General features: G+C 35.8%; 1 protein-coding gene across 4 annotated transcripts in view; it reads right to left on the bottom strand.

Annotated features, from left to right (window-relative positions):
• Window positions 1-22,544, bottom strand: part of LOC135112808 (sphingomyelin phosphodiesterase-like) — a 126,675-nt gene extending 104,131 nt beyond the window's left edge. For 3 of the 4 annotated variants that reach the window (XM_064027633.1, XM_064027635.1, XM_064027636.1), the window contains exons 1-3: window positions 20,913-21,067; window positions 13,196-13,313; window positions 4,948-5,110 (exon numbers count right to left, since the gene is read on the bottom strand). In XM_064027633.1, coding sequence (XP_063883703.1) covers window positions 4,948-5,110; window positions 13,196-13,313; window positions 20,913-20,955 — 324 coding nt within the window. In that variant the 5' untranslated portion in view covers window positions 20,956-21,067. Of the gene's footprint in view, window positions 1-4,947; window positions 5,111-13,195; window positions 13,314-20,912; window positions 21,068-22,387 lie in introns of those variants that run through there. The other variant, XM_064027634.1, reaches the window with a different exon arrangement.
• Window positions 22,545-23,030: the final 486 nt, after the last annotated feature.

The raw sequence follows: 23,030 nt of genomic DNA, 5'->3' as shown, positions 1-23,030 counted from the left end.
TCTCTTAATAATTCATTAAGAACAGACTCAGACTCCTAAGTAAAACACTTCATGACAATATTTTCAGTGCTTCCTGCTGGAACATTTGCATTGTCTCAGCACCACTCTCTTTAAGAGGAGGGATGGATGATGGATGGTGCCAGACATACAATAATTTTGATTCTCTCTCTCTCTCTCTCTCTCTCTCTCTCTCTCTCTCTCTCTTCTTACTATAAACCATCTCAGGGTACTGACATGGTTCACAGTGAGGATCTGCTGTCGTTTATTCTCAACATTTTATCTTCTACTCTTTAGAAGATTCACAAGTGATTTGCCTTCCCTTTTCAAGATCACATGAGAGAGAGAGAGAGAGAGAGAGAGAGAGAGAGAGAGAGAGAGAGAGAGAGAGAGAGAGAGAGAGAGAGAGAGAGAGAGAGAGAGAGAGAGAGCACCATGGTAATGCACCATTGTGATAGTACATTTCTCTCTCTCTCTCTCTCTCTCTCTCTCTCTCTCTCTCTCTCTCTCTCTCTCTCTCTCTCTCTCTCTCTCTCTCTTAGCAATAGTCAAGTAATAATTGTACCTTAATAACATAGCTTCCTATAATAACTTGACACAAAACAAGGATATCGGCATTAGCAATGCTGTACGACTGTTTGGGCTGGCTGGTGTGGCATGTGTTGATAAGAGAAAACTTATGTGCCCCCACAATGAAGTTTTATTGTCATTTATGGACACTTTCATGTGTGTAACACTAATCTTTTTAGTAAAAATAATGTACACTAATGTTTTGCATTAAAAGTAACTATCATTATCAACAGCTGCTTCTTCAAACACCTGATATTTACTGAAAGAGATAGTGATGGCAATAGCATGGTTGATGAGATATACACTGCTATGATTAATGGGCATTAGCTGCACACACAATAGAGATACGATCACATCAATGTTATTTCTAAGATATAGGATAAATTATAGAACAGGATACATTATTAACTCCATTTCACAGTTGTTGGTAGTTGGCCCCTTGTCACACACAGCTACTCATATAGTTGGAAATCAAACTAAAACCATTTAATATAGGAATCTTAAAAAAAATAAATAAATAAATAAAAAATATATATATATATATATATATATATATATATATATATATATATATATATATATATATATATATATATATATATATATATATATATATATATATATATATATATATATATCAATTAAACACTATTAATTAAACACGTTAAAGCCTATCCCTTATGCTTTTCATCCATGACATATATGAGTAGCTCCATGGAAGAGTGATCCAAGAGCCATGGGCCACCAAACCCTGATTTCTTGTTCAACCACCCAACCTGGACTTCCCACACCACATGGTGGGAGTTGGATTCATCTCTCTCTCTCTCTAAGTTAACATGGTTGAAATTGCTATACAATACAATGTACTTTTGGCATAAAGGACCTGGTTTGCCCAGGCTTAGTTGACTCCATGAGAGAATAATAATCCAAGTGCAAGCAGTTGTGCCAAGACAGCAACCACCCAATGAGCACATTGGTGGGGATAATGTATTTGTGACATCATGAGCTGTCAGGCAATGGTGTGGAGCATGACTCTGTGACATAGGCAGTGCGCAGCCAATGAGCACGCTGTGGGATCTCCCGTGCTATGCTTACAATTTAAATTCTCCAATGAGCTGTGTTGCCATTACAGTTGGATTACCTCTGTGTTTTCTTGTGATTTATCACAATGTCTATACATGACTCAGGTAGTGATGTTAATAGCTCACAAGCAATCATTGTTAGTTAACATTAGATCACATTACTTGAACTTCTCAAGTGAATGGTTTGGTTTGATTATTAATAACTAAATGATAATTGATTCTAATCATAATTTTATTCATACCATTTGGGAAGCTGAGGCTTCAAGAATCATTTTGGTACATATTTCTCTAAAATTGTATGACTGGTTCTCGAGGTACAGTGGAACCTCGGTTCTCAAACTTAGTTCATTCCTGAATGCTGTTCGAAATCCAAAATGTTAAAAAAACGAAACTATTTTCCCCATAGGAATCAATGTAAAATGGTTTAATCCATTACCAGACACCCATCTACACTTTCTTAGCAGCATAAGGCAGATGCTCCCACAACCATGATGGCTGCTTCACATCTCCAGCTCACAAATCATCTATCCGGAAAGGATGTACTGAATAAACTTAGTGATGCAGAACTCATCAGAAGATACTGTTTAGACCGTGCTGGTATTCTCTTTGTCATTAATCAAGGGGGACACAGAAAGGAGCAACCCACTTATGGCCAAAATGAAGGTGACCATAATACTTTGACATCTTGCTGCTGGGAAGTGCTACTGGAAAAATGCAGTTGTGCAGTAGTTATGGTATTGGTGGTCATCAAGAGATTACTCCTGAGCCCCGAAAACTGTTTGTTTAGATCGAGGCTTTTCAATGGGATTACATCTACCTTATTTCAAGGATCAAATTACTGTCTTAGACTCTGTATTTCTCCTCAAAATATATAAAAACTAAATAACTATTTATAGAAACTACAGATTAGTAATAAAAGGCAGCTTTTGCTATGTCTTCTAATATTTGAAATCAAGTAACTTTGTTCTAGAACTGAATTATGGTACCACAACTGAAGCAATAATAATTTCAAAATTTTCTTAAAAAACAATTTGTTCAAAAAAGGAGGTATTCGATAAATGAGGTTCCACTGTATACCTATCACACAATTTTACCTGAGTGAAGTCTATTGTAATCTTGTTCAAGATTCCTTAATTTCTGCCCCATACATCTTGTGGATATGCCACAAGATGTACTTGGCTGTCCAATAACTTTACTTCTTCTTTCCCTCCTCTATTTCAAGCAGATGGCACCACTGCTATCACATCTACCTATAAAGCTGAACTCTTCGCTCAAACCTTTGCTAAAAACTCTACCTTGGATGATTAAGGGCTTGTTCCTCCCTCTCCTCCACCCTCTGACTGCTTCATGCTATCTAGTAAAATTTTTCACAATGATGTTTTCCATGCCATTGCTGGCCTAAACCCTCAGAAGGCTTATGGACCTGATGGGGTCTCTCCTATTGTTCTCCAAAAATGTGCCTCCGTACTTGCACCTTGCCTAGTCAAACTCTTTCAACTCTGTCAACATCTACCTTTCCTTTTTGCTGGAAGTTTTCCTACATTCAGCCTGTTCCTAAAAAGGGTGACCATTCTAATCCCTCAAACGAACAAATTTCCTGCCTATCTAAAGTTTTTTAATCTATCCTCAACAGGAAGATTCTTAAACATCTATTGCTTCAAACCTTCTATCTGATTGCCATTATGGGTTCTGTCAAGCCACTCTACTGTTAATCTTCTGGCTTTCCTTACTAAGTCTTGGTCATCCTCTTTTAGAGATTTAGGTGAAACTTTTGCTGTTGCCTTAGACATATCAAAAGCTTTTGATAGAGTCTGGCACAAAGCTTTGATTTCCAAACTACCCTCCTATAGCTTCTATCCTTCTCTATGTAACTTCATCTCGTTTCCTTTCTGACCATTCTGTTGCTGCTGTAGTAGATGGTCACGTTCTTCTCCTAAATCTATTAACAGTAGTGTTCCTTAGGATTCTGTCCTGTCACCAACTCTCATCTTATTATTTATCAATGATCTTCTAAACCAAACTTCTTGTCCTATCCACTCCTATTCTGTTGATACCACCTTGCACTTTTCCATGTCTTTTCATAGACGTCCAACCCTTCAGGAAGTAAATAGTTCATGCAGGGAAGCCACAGAATTCCTGACTCCTGATCTCTCTAGAATTTCTGATTGGGGCAGAGCAAACTTGGTATTGTTCAATGCCTCAAAAACTCAATTCCTTCATCTATCAACTCGACACAACCTTCCAGACAACTATCTCCACTTCTTCAATGATACTTAACTGTCCCCTTTTTTTACACTGAACATCCTCAGTTTGTCCTTTTCTTATAATCTAAACTGGAAAGTTCACATTTAATCTCTAGCTAAAAGAGCTTCTATGAAGTTAGCTGTTCTGAAATGTCTCCGCCAGTTTTTCTCATCCCCCCCAGTTGCTAACTCTGTACAAGAGCCTTATTCGTCCATGTATGGAGTATGCTTCACATGTCTGGGGGGGTCCACTCATAACACTCTTTTTAGACAGGGTGGAATCAAAAGCTTTTCATCTTATCAACTCCTCTCCTCTAACTGACTATCTTCAGCTTCTTTCTCATTGCCATAATGTTACATCTCAAGCTATCTTCTACTGGTATTTTCATGCTAACTGCTATTCTGATCTTGCTAACTGCATGCCTCCCCTCCTCCCATGGCCTCCCTGCACAAGACTTTCTTCTTTCTCTCACCCCTATTCTGTCCACCTCTCTAATGCAAGAGTTAGCCAGTATTCTCAATCTTTCATCCCTTTCTCTAGTAAACTCTGAAACTCCCTGCCTGCTTCTGTATTTACACCTTCCTATGACTTGAACTCCTTCAAGAGGGAGGTTTCAAGACACTTATCCTCCTATTTTTGACTACTACTTTAAACCCTATTCTGTGACCGCCATCTCAGTGTTTTTTTATTTTTTTCTAATTAGACTTTTATTGCCCTTGGCTGGTGTCCCTCCTACATAAAAAAATAAATAAATAAAATCCCAGCCAGCCTGAACCACAGCTAAGTTATCAGCTATTTATAAAGATATTTAGTGATGCTTGGGTGAGTTTTAAGGTCAAATAGTTCCCACAAGTGGTATGCATAACTCTTTTTTAATCATGGTGGCAGCTATCGACTTTAAGAACCATTAGTATTAGCAGTATACTAGTATCATGATACAGTGGTATTTCCTATATAATAAAATCTTAACTAAAAACATATCATAAGACATGTCTTAACTAATCCAAAACATATACAGGTATGCCAACAAAAGGTAGAAGGTTTTTATACTTACACCAGCTAGTTTCACCATACCAAAGCAGACATCCCCTGGAAAAAGGTTTAGGGTAATGCATTCATTGATGGCAAAGTTCTCTACATCCTCCAGAGTGGCGCCAGCAGATATCCACAAGCTCAGTGCTCCCAGTGCAGAGCGGCATTCCAAACAACTTAAGCTCCTTGGTAAAAGAAGAATATTGGTATTGTTAGTTTCAGAAATTGCATTCAAATAAAAGGTTTTCACAAGTAAAAAAATTTCTGTACCCTAACCTTGGAATGAAAAGCATAGTGCTGACAACTTCAAGAATATTGAACAAAATGTAAATTAGTGTTGTTAATCTTGACACTGGTTTTCGTCTCAAGACTAGTTTGATGAGATCTTGGTCTCAAAGCTTCCAGGTTCAGAGTTTTGCTCCAGACTTTTGGCATTCACACATTACTTTTTGCCTTTTTCTCATCACTATATGGGTAGCACGATTTTTTGTAAATACAATTCAACTGACAGATATTTGTCAAAATGTAACAAGTAATAAATAATACCGTTTGAATATACTTTGCCTATTTGACTTCTTTACTTTCTATTTTACAACAGTTAACCTAACATATATAAAGGGCATTAACTGCATGGACAAAAACTGAGTAAATAATAATTTGGTTAAAATTTTGAATTGATAGTTAAAACCAGTTCTTTATAAACATAACAAAATATAGGCATCCAAAAGAGATAGGCTTGTCATGAGGCCAATTTTCCCATTTTGGAATTTTTCAACAAATACAGGAAAAGAAAGAATCGGCAGCATATATGTACTTCATTCATTCATTTTCCTTCCTTACAAAAAAAATCCTGCTGAAACCCATGGAACTAGACAATACAACTTACACTGTAGTGACCAAAGGCATTCAGAAGGTAGATTTAGAAAAATTTTCATGTTCCTGGGCTTGGTCTTAAGTCTCAGAGGGTTGGGTCTTGGTCTCAGTTTTGCTTTCAGGAAGTCTAGACTCGACTGTATTGACTAGAACACAAACAGAAAATCTTCCACATGCCAGTGCACATACAAGATGCAATAAAAAAAAAACAAATAAATAAATAAACAAATAAATAAATAAATAAAAACTCAGACTCTAATGCACAAGAACAAAACAGGTCACTGTCCTGCAGGCAGCAGAAGCACACATAATATTCATATGTTAGTATGGCACATGGCATTATAATGTCATCATTACAATAAGATAATTATAACACTTATTTTGTTATAACATTTACATGCTAACTAGTGATTTCAATAAGAACTTCAACTTAGGCAAATAGAAAGTAAATTCTGCGAAAGTGCACTCAGCATAAATTACGCGAACTGCAGCAAGACACGATGAAAACTGGATCCTCCATCAAGAATTAAGTATTCATGTTTGGAACTAGTATTTGAATAAATTTCTTATTCTCACCTTTTCACCTGGTGCCTGGTAGTTCAAAGCCCGTCAGCTACCAATGCTCTCCCCACAGTCTCTCCAGCTTTTTCTGTCAATTTGGAGTTCCATCTCTCCACAGTGACCATCCACTTTCCTCTCCTCTCTATTGCTTCCTTGACACCTTCTATCCACCTTTTCCTGTGTCTTCTCACAGCCCTTCATCCTTGTAGTGCCCATGCCAGTGGGCTTTTCCTCCTTTTTCCGTGGTAGCTTTTCCTCCTCCATTCTCTTAACATGTTCCTACCATCATGGTATATTTTTTTTCCATTGCCTCAATGATGGCTATTATTCCCGGCTCCCTATGTCACATTCTTTATCCAGTCTCTTCTAGTTACTTCTTAATGTTTTCATCTGAGCTGCTTGTATTTTTTACAATGTTTTTTTGTGTCAGTCTTCAAATCTCTGACTCATTCGATAATATTGATTGAAAAATGGTAGTATAAATTATCATGAGTCTTGGAGAATATGGTTATCTTTTAAAATAGGGTTTACATATTTAATTATTTTATAATCTGTTTATTTTTTGTATTTGGTTCCATACTAAGGTACTGAACATTCTGCATTTTTTTTAATCTGTTTTTCTCCTATTCTTATATCTAATTCATCATTTTCTCTACTTAGTTCCATCACTTCAGTTTTCTTAGAATTCATTTTCATCCCATTTCCATTAATTTTGTTCCATTGTTGAGATATCCCCTGCAGACCTTTTCAGAATCACAAATAACTGCTGCATCCTCTGCATATACCAATCACTTCATCATTGATTCTTCCCATTTCCCTGACACAATGGTGCATGGGCACTATGAACAAATGTGGAGAGATATAAGTATATATCCTTTTCTAGCTCATTTTCATTTTTAGCTATTCTGTCATCATCTTTAAGTTTAACTCTGTTTTCACATTCATTATAAATGCTCTCTATTATTTTCTTAATTTTGGAGTTATCTTGCATTCTTCACAGTTTAGTACAGGACACAATCTTTCATGTGGCACTATGTCAAATGTTTTTCCATATCTATGATTACATCTTTTGTTTTATCCCATTCCCAACTCTATTCCATTATTATTTTTTAGTGTTAACACCAAATTTATTATTATACTTCCACTAGGTCAAAATCCACATTGCCATTTTTCTGATTTATCTTCAACTTTCGCAGTTAGACTTTTTTCCATGATCCTTTCACAAACTTTACCTGCATGTGACATGAATGATATTCCTTCTTATAAATGAGAGAAATAATGCCCTCCCTAAATCTTGATGTATTTTACCTTTATTCCAGCTTTCGCTTGAAATTTCTTTTAACTAGCATATTCCAATGTCTGGAGCACCTTGATTACCTCCATTGGTAATTCATCCTCTCCTGGTGGTTTGCCATCTTTCATTCTCTTAATGGCACATCTCACTTCTCCAACACTTATATCCTCTTCATGTTCTTCAATGTACTGTTCTTGTATCTTCTGAACATTTTCATAGTCCACAACTTCCTCTGCTTTAAACATTTTCTCCATCCCAGTGATATGTCTTCTCTTGTTTAGTAAATTTATTCTCGTTCATCTTTCATGACACAATTTCAGAATGTTCTTTTCTGTAATTTCTTGCCAGGGAACATATTAACTTTCTTGTGCTTTCCATGTCTCTTCTCAAATCCTCTCCAATGCATTGGCAAACTTCAGTCTTTGCAGTTCATTCTTTATTTTATGCCTGATTCTTTTCTCTATATACTCTAATCTGTCTTCTCGTGCTCATGTTTTCATCCACTTCTGGAAAACTTTCATCTTTGCCTCTACTGCCTGCTCCACTTTCAGTGTCCACCATGCTGTGCTTTTTTTTTCATTGATAGCCCCAAGCTTGCCACTGCTGCTGCTGCTGCCACCCCCAGTAATAGTAATGAGTGTGCAGCCACTGTCACTGACACTCTCACCATACCCAACACCCATGGTGATGTCAGTTTAGAGATTGATCTGTGCTTGTCTGCTTGACAAACCTCTGCTTGGCAATTCTCTCACAACCTGCAGCAGTGAGGGTGCCCTGCCTACACCATAAGAAAACTATTGTTTTATCATTTGTATTAAGCGACGAAGGCAATAGCTTTCCATCCAGATAACATAGTAAGTGTGAACACAAACTGAGATATGAAGTGATATCAACAGTGAGCATTCATTGGCTGTGTGTAAACACAGAACCATCTGTTTCATCAGCTGGAGGCACAATACATCTCTCCATTACTACATAATTGGTAAAGATTTGTCTTAATTACTGGCCTTAATAAGTAAATATTCAATCTCTGAAGACAAAATTTGCTACAGCTCCTTTATATCATGTTTGGATTCCAGGATCTTCATCCTAAGAAATTTTACCCATGTGTCTAGGACAAACCCAAATCTTTTCTCTAAATATTTAATAAAGAAAACTCAATCCACACACGAGGATATGCGGTAAACCTGCTCATTCATTCATTATGTCCTCTCCATTGGGTTCTTCCAATCATAATCTCATATCTGTCTTATCATTCCAATTCCTCCTCAGAATCCTCTGAAGCAGAGATGCCTCTAGCAATTTGCCTCCCCTAATTTGGAGGGATCTGAGGAGATATTATTTTGATCTCTATGGAATGTCTATTGCTTCCTTGTTAAGGCCCTGCCCACCTGTGTGTGTTGAACAATTAAGAGAGGTGAAAAGTGATTGTTTCCAGCAGATATGTACATCCATTGCTCTTGATCTACAACTTCTCAACCTTGGTTCTCATGCTGTACATGACGGAAAAGCAGCCCATAAATGGTACCTAAGCCTTCCATCTCCTGAAACTATTGCATTTTACATCTCTGCCTGAACTCATGACAAAGCTGTTCTGTAGCCAACCAAAAACTCTTCTATCAGTAGAAAACATCCAAACCTTTCCAGATCTAACTCCCCCTGTGACTTCTAACACCTAACAAAAATATCTCAACAACTTTTCATCTTTCATTCCTATATTCCATATTGACGGCACCATTGCCATCTCATTTATCTCTTCAATTGGACTATTTTCTCAGGGCTTAGCTAAAAATTCAACTCTGGATGATTCAGGACTTTTTTTCTCCCTCTCTACCACCCTCTGAATATTTCATGCCTTTTATTATGACTTCCTAATATTTTCCATGCCCTCATTAGCTTTAACTCTCAGAGGGTTTACTTTTCCCTACAACTGTGTCTCTGTGCTTACATCTTGCCTGGTCAAACTTTCTCGACTATATCAATATTACCATTTTTTTTTTTTTTGTAACATGCACATTTGATCATTTACTTTTATCCTAATACTGTTATTATCCTTAATACCATTTTTTTTTTAATTAGATAATATTACTATATAAAAAACTGAGCCTTTTGAAAGAAACAACAAGGCAGATTTTTTTATACTTGATGTAGTATTTCCAAAAAGTTTCATCAAAATCATAAAGGAAATAAAAGCAGGAATTAATTTTATATTGATTCTGAGAAAACACATTTAAAGTTTTGGTACAATACTGCCAATGCCACTTTCATGTGGATTTCATGGGATCAGTAATCACATTTCAACATGCATATAAAAGGATGTGGCACACTGTCCCCTCGTATTATTACTAATCCCTCAAAGTTAAGGGTGTCGGGGTGCACCATGTCCCTTGTTGTAGAAAGGTTCCATCAAAACTTCCCAGGTGCATAGAATTCAGTTTTTGTAAATTTTTGTCTTCCTGTTCTTTTCAATGTTTTCTTCGTATAATTCTTTTCTTACATTTCTAATCCTTTTTTGATGTTATTTGTTCCAAGCATTTCTGTGAGCAGGTTGCACTTCTCATATCCAAAAATGTGTTTCAAGGTCTCTAGTGGTGTGGAGCAATAGTTACAGTTACAACACATGTAACAAAGATTGTACGTTGTGCAAACCACCTGAGGCTGTAGGCAGCTTAGTGAAAGACAAGTGGCTGTTAAATAGATGCCTCATTTCTACTGTTTCTCATTGCCCCATCATCAGCTGAAGCTTCATCCACACATTCTCGACATCAGCACACTTGTGGCACAGCTCAGAAACGCCCTGGGAAGTGAAGATAAGGAACAGGCAAGGAGCAGAGCGATGCACTTCTTCCCTCCAGTGTATTTTTCCAGTCACTAAGCAAAGCATTAATGAGTCAGCATCACTCCCTTCCTCAGTCATCCACACAAAGCAGATGAGATGCCAGATTCATTAGAATGTATTTATATGTAATTATTTTAAATTATCCACTGATGAAAAAAATAAAATAAAAATGGACAGTTGTCCATGTGCCGCAGTCAGCAAACCATGCCCACACAGTGGCCATTCAAATTCCCTTACTCCAGGCATCTAAATTTATGTCAATTCAATATCCAAAGAATAGGATGTCTCCACAGACCATATAATTCAATATCACATTTTCCAAAATTATCTTACATTTTCATGGTAGACTCTCCCTTAAGTCTCTAAGTGTGTTCACTCAATGTTCTATTCATTCATACATCAACAACACCACTCTACACTTTTCCAAGTCTTTTCCTAGACGTCCAAGCCTTTGTGAATTGAAAAATTAATGCAGGGAAACCACTGAGTGCATGACTTCTTATTTTCTAAAATTTATCATTGGGGCGGAGCAAACTTAGGGTCATTCAATGCCTCAAAAATCCAATTCTTCCATCAATTAATTTGACTCAACCTTCCACATAACTATCCCCTATTCTTCAATGACACTCAACTGTCTCCCTCTACTACACTGAATATCCTGTCTGCCCTTTACTGTTAAACTGAATTGCATCTCTTGCTAAAACAGCTTCCATGAAGTTAAGTGTTCTGACATCCAGTTTTTCTCACCCTTCTATCAATTAATTCTGTACAGAGGACTTATCCACCCATGTATGGAGTACACTTCCCATACATGGGGATTCCATTCACATAGCATCCTCAAACAGGGTGAATCAAAAGAATTTCACACCAACCCCTCTTCTCTAATTGAGTGTTCAGCCTCTCTCTCTTCATTGCCAGGTTGTAACTGTTGCTATCTTCTATCATTATTTCCACACTAACTATTCTTCTGATCTTGTTAACTACATACTCCTCTCCCTTCTCCATCTTTGCTGCAGAATTTTCTATTTTCTCTCATCCCTATTCAATCCATCACCCTAATGCAAGGACTAACTAATATTCTTGATCTTTCATCCCTAGCAAACTCTGGAATTCCTTGCCTGTTTCTGTATTTCATCCAGTCCATGACCTAAGAGGAAGGTTTCAAAACACTTCTCCATTGACTATGGATACACTTTTGTTCTGTTCTCTTTAAGAACTACCATCTTCAGTGGGTCTTTTTTCTCTTCCTTTCCCTTCACCAGGGTTCCTCTTACATAAAAATAAAAAAATGCAATACACAACTCTTCAACAGTGGGATCTGCAATAGCTATAGTTTAGATAACATATAAATCGAGTAATGAACTGAATCTCTAAGAAAATCACTAACCAAATAGCAAACAAAATTTCCAATAGCAAACCACCCCTTCTGGCCCCACAAACATCCACATCACCCATGCACCCCCCTCCTGGCCCCATGAACATCCACACAACCCATGCACTCCCCTCCTGGCCCCATAAACATCTACACTCCCCAATGCAACTCCATCATGACCCCATAAATATGCACCTCTTGGCCCAATGAACATCCACACCACTCATGAACATCCCTCCTAGCCCTATGAGAATCCACATCACCCATTCACCTACACCAGTGCCACTAACCATGAACTAATTTCATAACATACAACTGACATGCCATTGATAAACTCTGTTCCACATTCCTTGCAACTTTCAGTGTTTTGTACAAAGCAATTTTTGTATATCTCACCATCTTCCACCATAGCCATGGATCGCCAGAAGACTGAGACGAGGAATGGGCAATAATTTCCTTTACATTTTATGGTACTTTATTATATTTTTATCTTTTTTATGATCCTTTGAGCAAATAATTTTGTTCCTATATACTCTTTGTTTCAAATAGCAAATGAATCACACCACAGACCAGTAACTGATACAAATTAAATTAAGGGTAAACTGCATCCACTTTCACTGGCTCACAGTCCATTGAAAACACACTTTTTAACCCACATCAATATAACTGTTGCTTTCCATCAGTGCTTCATACTCTTAAAAGTACACTGCTCCCTTGCTATACAATTGTGTTATGTTCTGAAAATGAGTGTATGGCAAGTCCATTATAAGATGAGCTCACTGGGAATACATTCTTGGACCCAACCCTGGATCCCTGGATTTTCTGACCATCATTTCACAAAAGCACACACACACACACACACACACACACACACACACACACAAATACAAATCTATATTTCAAGTTAGCTGTTCCACTGGCACTGACACATGACAATCATTTTCTACTAGATTATAAACTAAAATTTACCCATCTTATATATAACAAAATATGTTCCTCACTAATTACAAAGTGTAAAAGCAAAATGTCATAAAGTATAGGCCAGGAGCAGTGTACATAACTCAAGGAATGTTTCAAGCATGGTATGGGGAACTAGGTGTCTGCTTTAAAGAGGACAGTGGCAAAACCTAAATCAGTGCCGGTTATAAATTTAGTCTCAGAACTTGCATTTTATAAATACACACTTATAACATATACTACTTCAATAGTTGCTACATCTCATTACAATTTAAACAGCTCTGAACTATTTGACTGCATCTTGCAGATATATCATATGCTTAAATGTCATGTATATCTGATTGCTAGTGGGTTATAATACAGCAAGGACTTACACTGCTGCCCTCAGATCCCTTGGTAAGAAGACACGGAGGATAGTTTCCCGATGTACTGCTAACAGCTCCCTTCCCAAGGGCACCACAGGTGTGGCCACAGCCAAGTTCAGCCACAAACCTTGGTGCAAGAAAATAAAAAAAAAAACATAATCATCTCTTTTAGTAATACAAAGAACTTTTCAGTAACGAAATTTGAAAACTATATAAATAAAAAATTTGAAGCAATATTAATCTGGTACCCATCAGTTATGGAAATAAGCTTGGTATTAGACTACATAGTGACAACACTTACTTTTCCTACATTATATATATATATATATATATATATATATATATATATATATATATATATATATATATATATATATATATATATATATATATATATATATATATATATATATATATATATATATATATATATACATACATACATACATACAAACATACATACATACATACATATATATATATATATATATATATATATATATATATATATATATATATATATATATATATATATATATATATATATATATATACATGAATATGTATGTAATCCATTTCTCTTGAACCAGGTTCCTTTAAATAAAAAAAAAAAAAAAAGCTTCTGTGTGGATGCTATTTGATGTGTGTGGCTGCTAGAGCGAGAGTGAGATGGCACAGCATTGAGGTACATCACCCACACACACATACTTTGTTTACCTGCAGCAGCCTCATTCATAAGAAGAGGAATGAACTGATAACAAGGATAAGGGAAGAAATAAAAACCAAAGGAAACAAGTGGATAAATTACAAAGACAGTAAATAAAAAAAATAAATAAAAAAAAAAGATCAAATTATTGGTGATCATTTTTTTGTCAACAGTAATACTGAAAAAAATAAAGAAATACTGCAGTTTTTTTTTTTTTTTTAAAGAAAAAGAAGAAAAAGTATTAGGAGAATTAGGCAACATTTGAGAGAAAAAAGAGAGCAGATAATACTGGAAAAAGAAACTATAAACAAGACTGTTGTTGCAAAGCCTAAACCTCATGACCTTCAACTAAACAAGGTGCAAGGGGAGGCTCTACTCATACAGGATGTTAACAAATGTTAGGGTGGCATTTCATTACATGGATATGACTATGATGAAAACAATTATAGCCACTACGCTATGTCCCAGGCTGGAATATGCAGCAGTGATATGGTCTCCACATACGAAGAAAGATATAAAGAAGTTGGAAAGAATTCAGACAGTAGCTACAAGGATGGTACCAGAGCTGAAAGACCTAACATACGAGGAGAGGTTGAAGGAAATGGGACTGCTAATTTTGCAAGTTAGAAGAGAAAGAGGAGATCTAAAAATTATGTATAAAATAGTTAACAAGCAGGACCTGGTGTAGCTGAAAGATGAAGCTGGATGGATGAGAGGGCACTCAAAGAAGATCAGGAAGAGTCAGTGTTTGAGGAACATCAAGAAGTACAGTTTTCCACATAGAACTGTGGATATTTGGAATGGCCTAAATGAAGAGATCGTTACAGCAGCAAACATGCATAAATTTAAGGAAATGCAGGATAAATAAATAAATAAATATAACATATATATACATATATATATATATATATATATATATATATATATATATATATATATATATATATATATATATATATATATATATATATGGAGACAGGACACTATGAGCCCTGCTCGAACCCTGTATTATACAACTAGGTAAATACAGAAAGCCACAGAGAGGTCCGTAACATGGAGTATGGTAACTCTAACACAGGAGAAAGGAGCAGGCTACTTTTGCCCTCATCACCCCTGCCATCTGCAGTGATGACAATTTACCAACTGACCTGTCCTTGTTGACTTGGCAACTGTGCAATTCCCTCTCACAGGCTGAAGCAATGAGGTCAACTCTGCTTACACCATTAGAAAACTCTTTATCAATTGCATTTAGTGATGAAGACCATAGCTTTGCACTCATGTAAAATAGTGAGTGTGTGAACACCAACTGGGGAAAATATGAAGACTGCATGGGCATGGGTGCTATGAACAGTGAGCATTCATCAGTTGTGTGTGTAAATAATGGTTCTGCATAGTTGTTTCTGTATTGTATCAGCAATCTAAGATCAGGAGTAGCATTCACTGATGTCCAGAAATATCCAAAGTTAACAAGGAAGTGATTTAGTCAGGGATATAAAATATCCCTGAGGTGATATGAGATAGTGTGAACAGAGGGTGTTCACCAGCTGTGTATCTAAACAATGGCTCACCATATTTATTTAAAGACTGTTACTGTACAGTATCAGTTATTTATTAACCTCTTTACAAACAACTATGTATTTGTTACCTTCAGCTATATACATGAAAAATTGGTGTTGTAGGTAGTCTGGAATCAATTTATTTGAATTTTTGAAAGCCTTGTCTGAGCCAGATAAAAAACATACTTATTTTCTGCCATTGCTTTCATTAATACTTCAATGTGAATTATGTGTAACACTGGCTGTTAGTGGAGTCTTCCCAATGCATTAGCACTAATCTGGCAGTACACACACACACACACACACACACACACACACACACACACACACACACACACACACACACACACACACACTTCATATGTATGTATTTGCTTTGATGCAGAAGCCACAAAAAGCAGCAGTTCAAAGCTACTTTTCAAGGAAAAAAAGATAGATCCCATGAGATTCTGTTACTCTTTTTTTTCCTCCATACAGTCCAATGAATGCAATTTATCTTTCTCTTTAGTGGTACAGTATTTCCATTCCACCATTCATTTTCCCTATGAAAATCTAGTCTTTAGCATCTTCTTAAGCATTATATTTGATAGAGAAGTGAATTGAAAACAAGTGAAGGAAGCATGAGGTTTCTTGCACAGTTCTTGATGATTCAACAGGGTGCCATGGCCAATGACCAGGTAGTTCATGAGCAACTACACTGCCATGTGGGGCTCAAAACAGATTCAAAAGTTGAATATTCAACTGCCATCAAAGATACGGATGGGGTTGCACATGAGTGTGACAGTCAAATTAATCTTTCACTCAGTTCTCCTTTCATTTCATAAAATTCTAATACCTTGACTTATTCATAGTTAATAAAGTGTGCCAGATATTGGACATCTTACTGTACAGAATTATCATGTCTTTATAAACACTAATTTTGTGTTGATTGGACTCCATCTACACTTTTAACCATTCTAACATAAGCATAATACATTCTCATGCCTGCAGCAGAAGAGCAATCATTCTACCAGTCATCAAATTTTCACATGCTTTTAGAAATGCTTGAAAATCTGAATATTTGTTCTAATAACTTATGTACCACTTTCATCAATAATACTTTACATTCTAATTTTCTTTTTTTTATTCATAATATAAAGTCCAGTAACCGTTAGCGTGCAGTATCAAATTATGCCTAACACTGGGGTCAGTTTACTTCCAAGTCATACTCTAACATGGGGAACTTAAAGCCTAGCGTGATGATGCAATGCAACAAGCCGCAGAGAAGTCCATAACACAGAGTAGAGTAACACTTATGTCAGAGGAGTAAACATGTCACCACTGCCATGAATTGCAATTAACATGGGAGAACAGTGGAACCAAATCCCTGCATTGGTGGCAAACTGATTGTACTCTAGATTTTTGCTTTTTATGATGATTTTTTTCTCAACGTGGTAGGCCTCCGCACTTTAAGGCTTAACTTATTCCACCACCATCATGCAAGACATGTCCTTACCATCACTTCTTCATTCTTGAAACCAATGCATCATTACTCCATCATGATCTGTACTTGTTTCATCTTTCATTGTTTTTCATGTGCACGTCTCTTTCTTTGAATTAATGTCAGCAGAGAAGTGCTTCAACTTTCCCCACTGCTTCTTTAAATCATACACTGCTGATGATTCTTTGACATAAGCTTCACACAAGTGATGAACAGAAACACCACAGTCCAGATTTTGCAACACTTCCACATTTCTTTCATTCTTTCATTGTTACTGTGTTATGTTAGTGTTTTGTACTATGATTTTCACTTTCTTCTTCTTATGAAGTCATAGCTGACATAGAATAAGGGACACAAATAAAAAATCAGAGAAAAAAATATCTGCTTAGTACCAGGTACACACACAATGTCAGACACACACACACACACACACACATTGCAGCAGTTTTTAAATGAACTGGTGGTGTGGTGTGGTATAACTCCCAGTGCCAGAATTGCTCCTGGGTTTACTTGCTCCATTTTTATCCTAAAATATTCTAGACAGAGCAATAGGAATTTTTCAATATGATTGCATAAATATATTAAACATATAAATATAAAACTTGGTGGTAAGATTTTTGCACTCATGTATGGAGTATGTTTTGGTGCTCTGTTATCACTCATTACTCTAGTTTTCTTGCTTAATTTCTATCCCAACATTCCATAGACAATAGTTATATTAATTTGTCAATACTAGCTCAATACACATGATACCAAAAATATATAAAATACCTGTTAAACATTTTGATATTCTGGTCTCATTATAGTGTGCACAACAGCAGTACATAGTGTATTTACCTAGTTGTGGTTTACAGGAGGGGAGTAATCTCATAGTATCTCGTCTCCATATCTATCCAGTTTGGTCTTAAAAGCATGGATAGTTACGGCATTGACAACATCTTCATGAGTTCGTTCCATTTGTTCACACTTCTGTGAGGAAAACTATACTTCTTGATGTCTCTTCTACAGTTAACTTTCTTCAACTTCTTACTGTGTCCCCTTGTACTCTGTGTATCTAAATTTATAAAACATTCTTTGTCCACATTTTCCATACCATTTATCATTCTATGGATGTTTATTAAATCCCCACTCTCTCTCTCTTCTATTTTCAAGGGTAGGAATTTCAAACATTCTTAATCTCTCTTCACTGATCGACTTCTTCAACTCTGGAACCATCTTAGTGACTGCTCTTTGTACTCTTTCCAATTTTATAATATTCCTCCACACCACTGTCGCATATTCCAATCTTGGTCTTATTGTGGAAATCAACAACTTTTCTATTATTACTTTATCTAAATATGAGAATGCCATTCTTATTCCTTTTAACAAATTCATCGTCTCTCCAGTAATTTTATCAATGCGTCTGTCTGGAGTCAAATTTTCAGTAATTGTTACTCCCAAATCCACTTCCTCTTTTGATTTCTGTAACTTCACACCATCCATCTCATAATGATAATGTATTCTTTTCTTACTATTACCAAACTCCATTACTTTACATTTACTTAAATTGAATTCCATTTGCCAAGATTTACTCTATTTATCTTATCTAAATCATCTTGCAGTACCATACAGTCATTTACATTTTCTACCCTTCTCATCAGCTTAGCATCATCTGCAAATAAGTTCATATAACTATCTATTTCTTCATTTGTCATTCACATATATTACAAACATTATCGGTCCCAACACTGACCCCTGTTACTTTCAGCCAAGATGAATTCTGGTCTTGTATTACTGTTCTCATCTCTATCATCCAGATAACCCTACATTCACTCCAGCAGTCTTCCTCCATTTTTTTTATCTTCCATAGCAATCTTCAGTGTGGTATTTTGTCAAATGCTTTCTTCAAGTCTAAGTAGAAACCATCCACCCATCCGTCTTTCTCCTACACAATATCAATTATCCTTGAATAAAAGGACAATAAGCTCATGGAGCATGATCTTCCCCTCCTAAATCCAAATTGACAATTTACCAAAACTTTATCTCTTTCCAAGTGTTCCATCCATCTTTCCTTTATTGTTCTTTCACATAGTTTTCCTTCAACACTAGTCAAGGACACAGGTCTTTAATTTAGTGGGTTTTCCTTATTTCCTCCTTTGAATGTTGGTGTAATATTTACTCTTCTTCCAATCTTTTGGTATTCTTCCCTGTGATAGTGATGTCACCACTAGATTGAATTTTATCAGCCAGTTGCTCTCTACATTCCTTCAATATCCAGTTTGATACTCCTTCTGGACCAGTTGCTTTATTTACATGAAGTTCTTCCATCATCTTAAGTATTTCCTCATAACTGACTGGGACTGTACTTAGTATATTCCTCACCACCTTATCCCTTCCAGCATCAAACTCCCCTTCCACAGTAAATACCGATCTGAAACTATTCTTCATAACATCCGCCATGTCCTGTGCATCCTCATAGATATTTCCTTCAACTTTCAATCTTGATACACCTTCCTTCTTCTTCATCTTCCCATTAATATGTCTAAAAGAACAGTTTGGGTTAATTTATACACTTATCTATTATATCTCTTTTATAGTTTCTTCTCTCCATTCTTATTATCTCAACGTACTTATTTCTAGCATCAATATATTCCTCCCATCTGCACTCAGTTTTCCTCTTCTTCCATCTATTCCAAGCATTTGGCTTACAATTTCTAGCCTCTTTGCATTTTGTATTGAACCATTCTTTATCCTTTCTACATCTTGCTCCTCCTCTAGGTACAAATTTTTCCCCAGCAGAATTATATATCCTTATAAATTCATCCCATTTTTCCAGAACATCTTCTGCATCTTCAAAGTCTTTCCAGTTCATGGCAACAAAGTATTTTCTTGATTTTTCAAAGTCAGCTTTACTATATTTAAATCTTTTCACCTTATAATTTTCATCAATGATTACATTTTAATTTTCCAATTTAAATTCCATCAACACATGATCACTTTTACCTAGAGGGCTATCATAGTGTATAGTTTCAATAATTTCCATGTCCTTGGTAAACACTAAATCAAGTCTTGATGGTTTATCTCTTCCACTAAATCTGGTATCACAATCAACCCTATGAGTCATTAAGTTTTCCACCATCCAGTTTAAGTATATTAGTCTATGAGTTCTCACTTCTAGTAGCTGTCAATGTCTCCCAGTTTATCTCCTTACAACTAAAATCACCAACAATAACTATATCACTACTTTCCAAGACCTTTTAGCACATCTACCAACATCTCTTCATGCTCTTTTTTTATGCCAAGCATTGGTGATAGGTGGCACGTACACTCCTACATAATTCATTATCCTTCCATTTCCACTTTTAATCATCATTTGTAGAATTTCAGACATCCTCACTTTTTATTATCCTCTCCACTTTAACACACTTTTTAGTCAGAATGATCACTCCCCCTCCTCTCTTGTCATTTCTATTTATCATCCATATATATTTATCATCACCAATGTCAGGGGTTCCCCATTCATTTTTCCATTTTGAGTGCTATGATTGTAGTGTCATCTATGGCCATGTGCAGTGAACTAATCACAGAGCCAGGACACATACAAAAGACAGAAAATGTAGCCAGCTGAAATTATGCTGCATAAATGATGCTGGAGTATCAATGGTCAACCTGTATAATTTTTTTCATTGCATACAATTGTTTTCATATATTATGCACAGAACTCTATATCAGCTTTTCTTCCTCTAAGCTGCATACAGTTGTAGTGACAATAAGTCACGGCTTATCAAATTCTTATCAAACTCTGATCAAATTCATGGTGATCATTAGATGATCCATTATGAACTTAATAAGTACCAGATTTATATGATTACCCTCAGTGCCCTCCCAGAATTTGTCCCTGACAACAGCCTCTCATGGCTAGTTTATCCCACATTTAGATAAATTTATCACTTATTCTATTTACATAAGTCTTAAGCTAAATTAATAAAACCTGAATATTCATACCTGTGGTTATCAGCAGAATCCTACAAATAGTTGATGGTGTCATGATGAATCTTTCCTATCCAGTTTCTGCTATGAAATCCTATAAAATACACCATCATATATATATATATATATATATCTTGAACTCAGCATTCACTGATGGGAAGGAACATCTGGCACCATATGCTACATTCCCAGACTGTGTGTGAGTGTACATATGTGTGTCGGGGGTGTGGAAAGGTGGGGGTGGGTAGATCTGTGGTTAGAGAGTGGGGTGGATATAATTACCACTTAGCACATCAAAGTGTCCATAATAGTATGTTGAAATATGCAATTAAATCTATTAAAATTCCCCAAGTGTTCTGTCCAAGTCCATCTCATATAATTTCACCTTAATTAAGAAAAAAAAATAAATTTACTATATCTATGTTACTTAGTTTCTTCCTGCAAGACATTCCATATCCCATATTTTGTCATCACTAGTGTTTTTTTTCATTTAAAAATAAATAAATAAATAAAAAGGAGCTATAGTAATTACTCACTGAGTTGCTAAATATTGAAACATTTCTCAATCGACACTTGTTTCTACCAAATTAACTCAGAACTCTGGACATCCATGAGACTTTACTTTTAGAGTTAGAAATTTGAAGAGTAACATAGGTAACATCAAGAAAATTATGGATCTTAATGTGTATATAGGCAAAACTGGTGATAGCTTAAGAGAATGTTAAATGTGTAATTCATTCTTCTGGGAGTAGAGAAGTTTAAAAGACCTTTATAACAATGCATTGATATATTGAGCCGAACTGTGCAAAAAAACAAGTTTTAAGAAATAGGTGATTTCAAATCATGGCAAGGAGTGTAGAATTTTATATAACTATTGTGTGGACAGTTAATAGTAACAAGTTGAGTCAGGATCCATCTCCTAGCCATTGATGGAGCTGCTTGGTCCTTATGGATGCATCTAATTATATACATTCTAAACCTTGATGAACAGTACAAGAGCACAGGAATAACTGAGGTGGTTGTGTGGGGTCTCTACAGTTGGTGGTAATGCGACCAATGATAACAGTAACCACAAAGCATCACATAGCAAGCCAAGGGGTACTAAAAAAAAGGCAACTGTATGAGTGAAATGTCATATAGCATGAGTAAGGTGTGTGTGTGTGTGTGTGTGTGTGTGTGTGTGTGTGTGTGTGTGTGTGTGTGTGTGTGTGTGTGTGTGTGTGTGTGTGTGTGTGTGTGTGTGTGTGTATATATATATATATATATATATATATATATATATATATATATATATATATATATATATATATATATATATATATATATATATATATATATATATATATATACTATTAATTTGACTTTCTGAACTCTCTATACAGAGAATTGGCACTTCACATGATTCATCTTATTTAAACTTTTTATGTGCAATGACATATTGCACAAACTAGGGACATGAAAAATTGAAATATAATTCATCCTTATTGTACCTTTAACACTTGAGTCTTTACAGCTGTGCTGCATCAATCATTTCCTTTATGCAAAGACAAGGAACATCTGTGGATGAGTCTCCCTGCACAAGATGACACAGTTCATACAGCAGTCTATGTCACAGTCCAATATTTCTGGTGGATGAGCCTGATAATTTTTGTAGTTTCTGAAAATGTTAAATTCCAATAAGTTATATTAGAATACATGAAATTCTCTAGAGATTCAGCCTTATTCATAAGTACTTTTCAAATATGCCAGTTTATATTCAACATCTATGTAACTACTGATGTTTTTCACATAATTACATTAGTCAGGTAAAAGTTTATTACTTTTCAACAGATTTTATGTATGAGTTGTTATATATCTTATCTCTCTAATCTGGCAGCAAGTCTTGGTGACCTTTGAATGGGTAAGGGAAAAGTGGGGACCCTAATGGCATGAAAGATGGTTTATTAGTATGAAGCCTTTTTTCGTTATGAGATTAGTGTTCCCACTTTGCTGCCATAATCACTTTTTATTTATCCCTGCATTCACTCTTTTTGAACCTATGGAACAAGTGTTAGAAACAAGCTGAAAGAAGCTGACTTGGCAGCCAGAACAATGCTTTACTGCTGTGGAAAATCAAATAAGGAAAAGAAAAAT

Source organism: Scylla paramamosain, chromosome 24 (assembly GCF_035594125.1).
Source record: "Scylla paramamosain isolate STU-SP2022 chromosome 24, ASM3559412v1, whole genome shotgun sequence".
NCBI classification, from domain to species: domain Eukaryota; kingdom Metazoa; phylum Arthropoda; class Malacostraca; order Decapoda; family Portunidae; genus Scylla; species Scylla paramamosain.
This window is presented reverse-complemented; position numbering and strand designations above follow the sequence as displayed.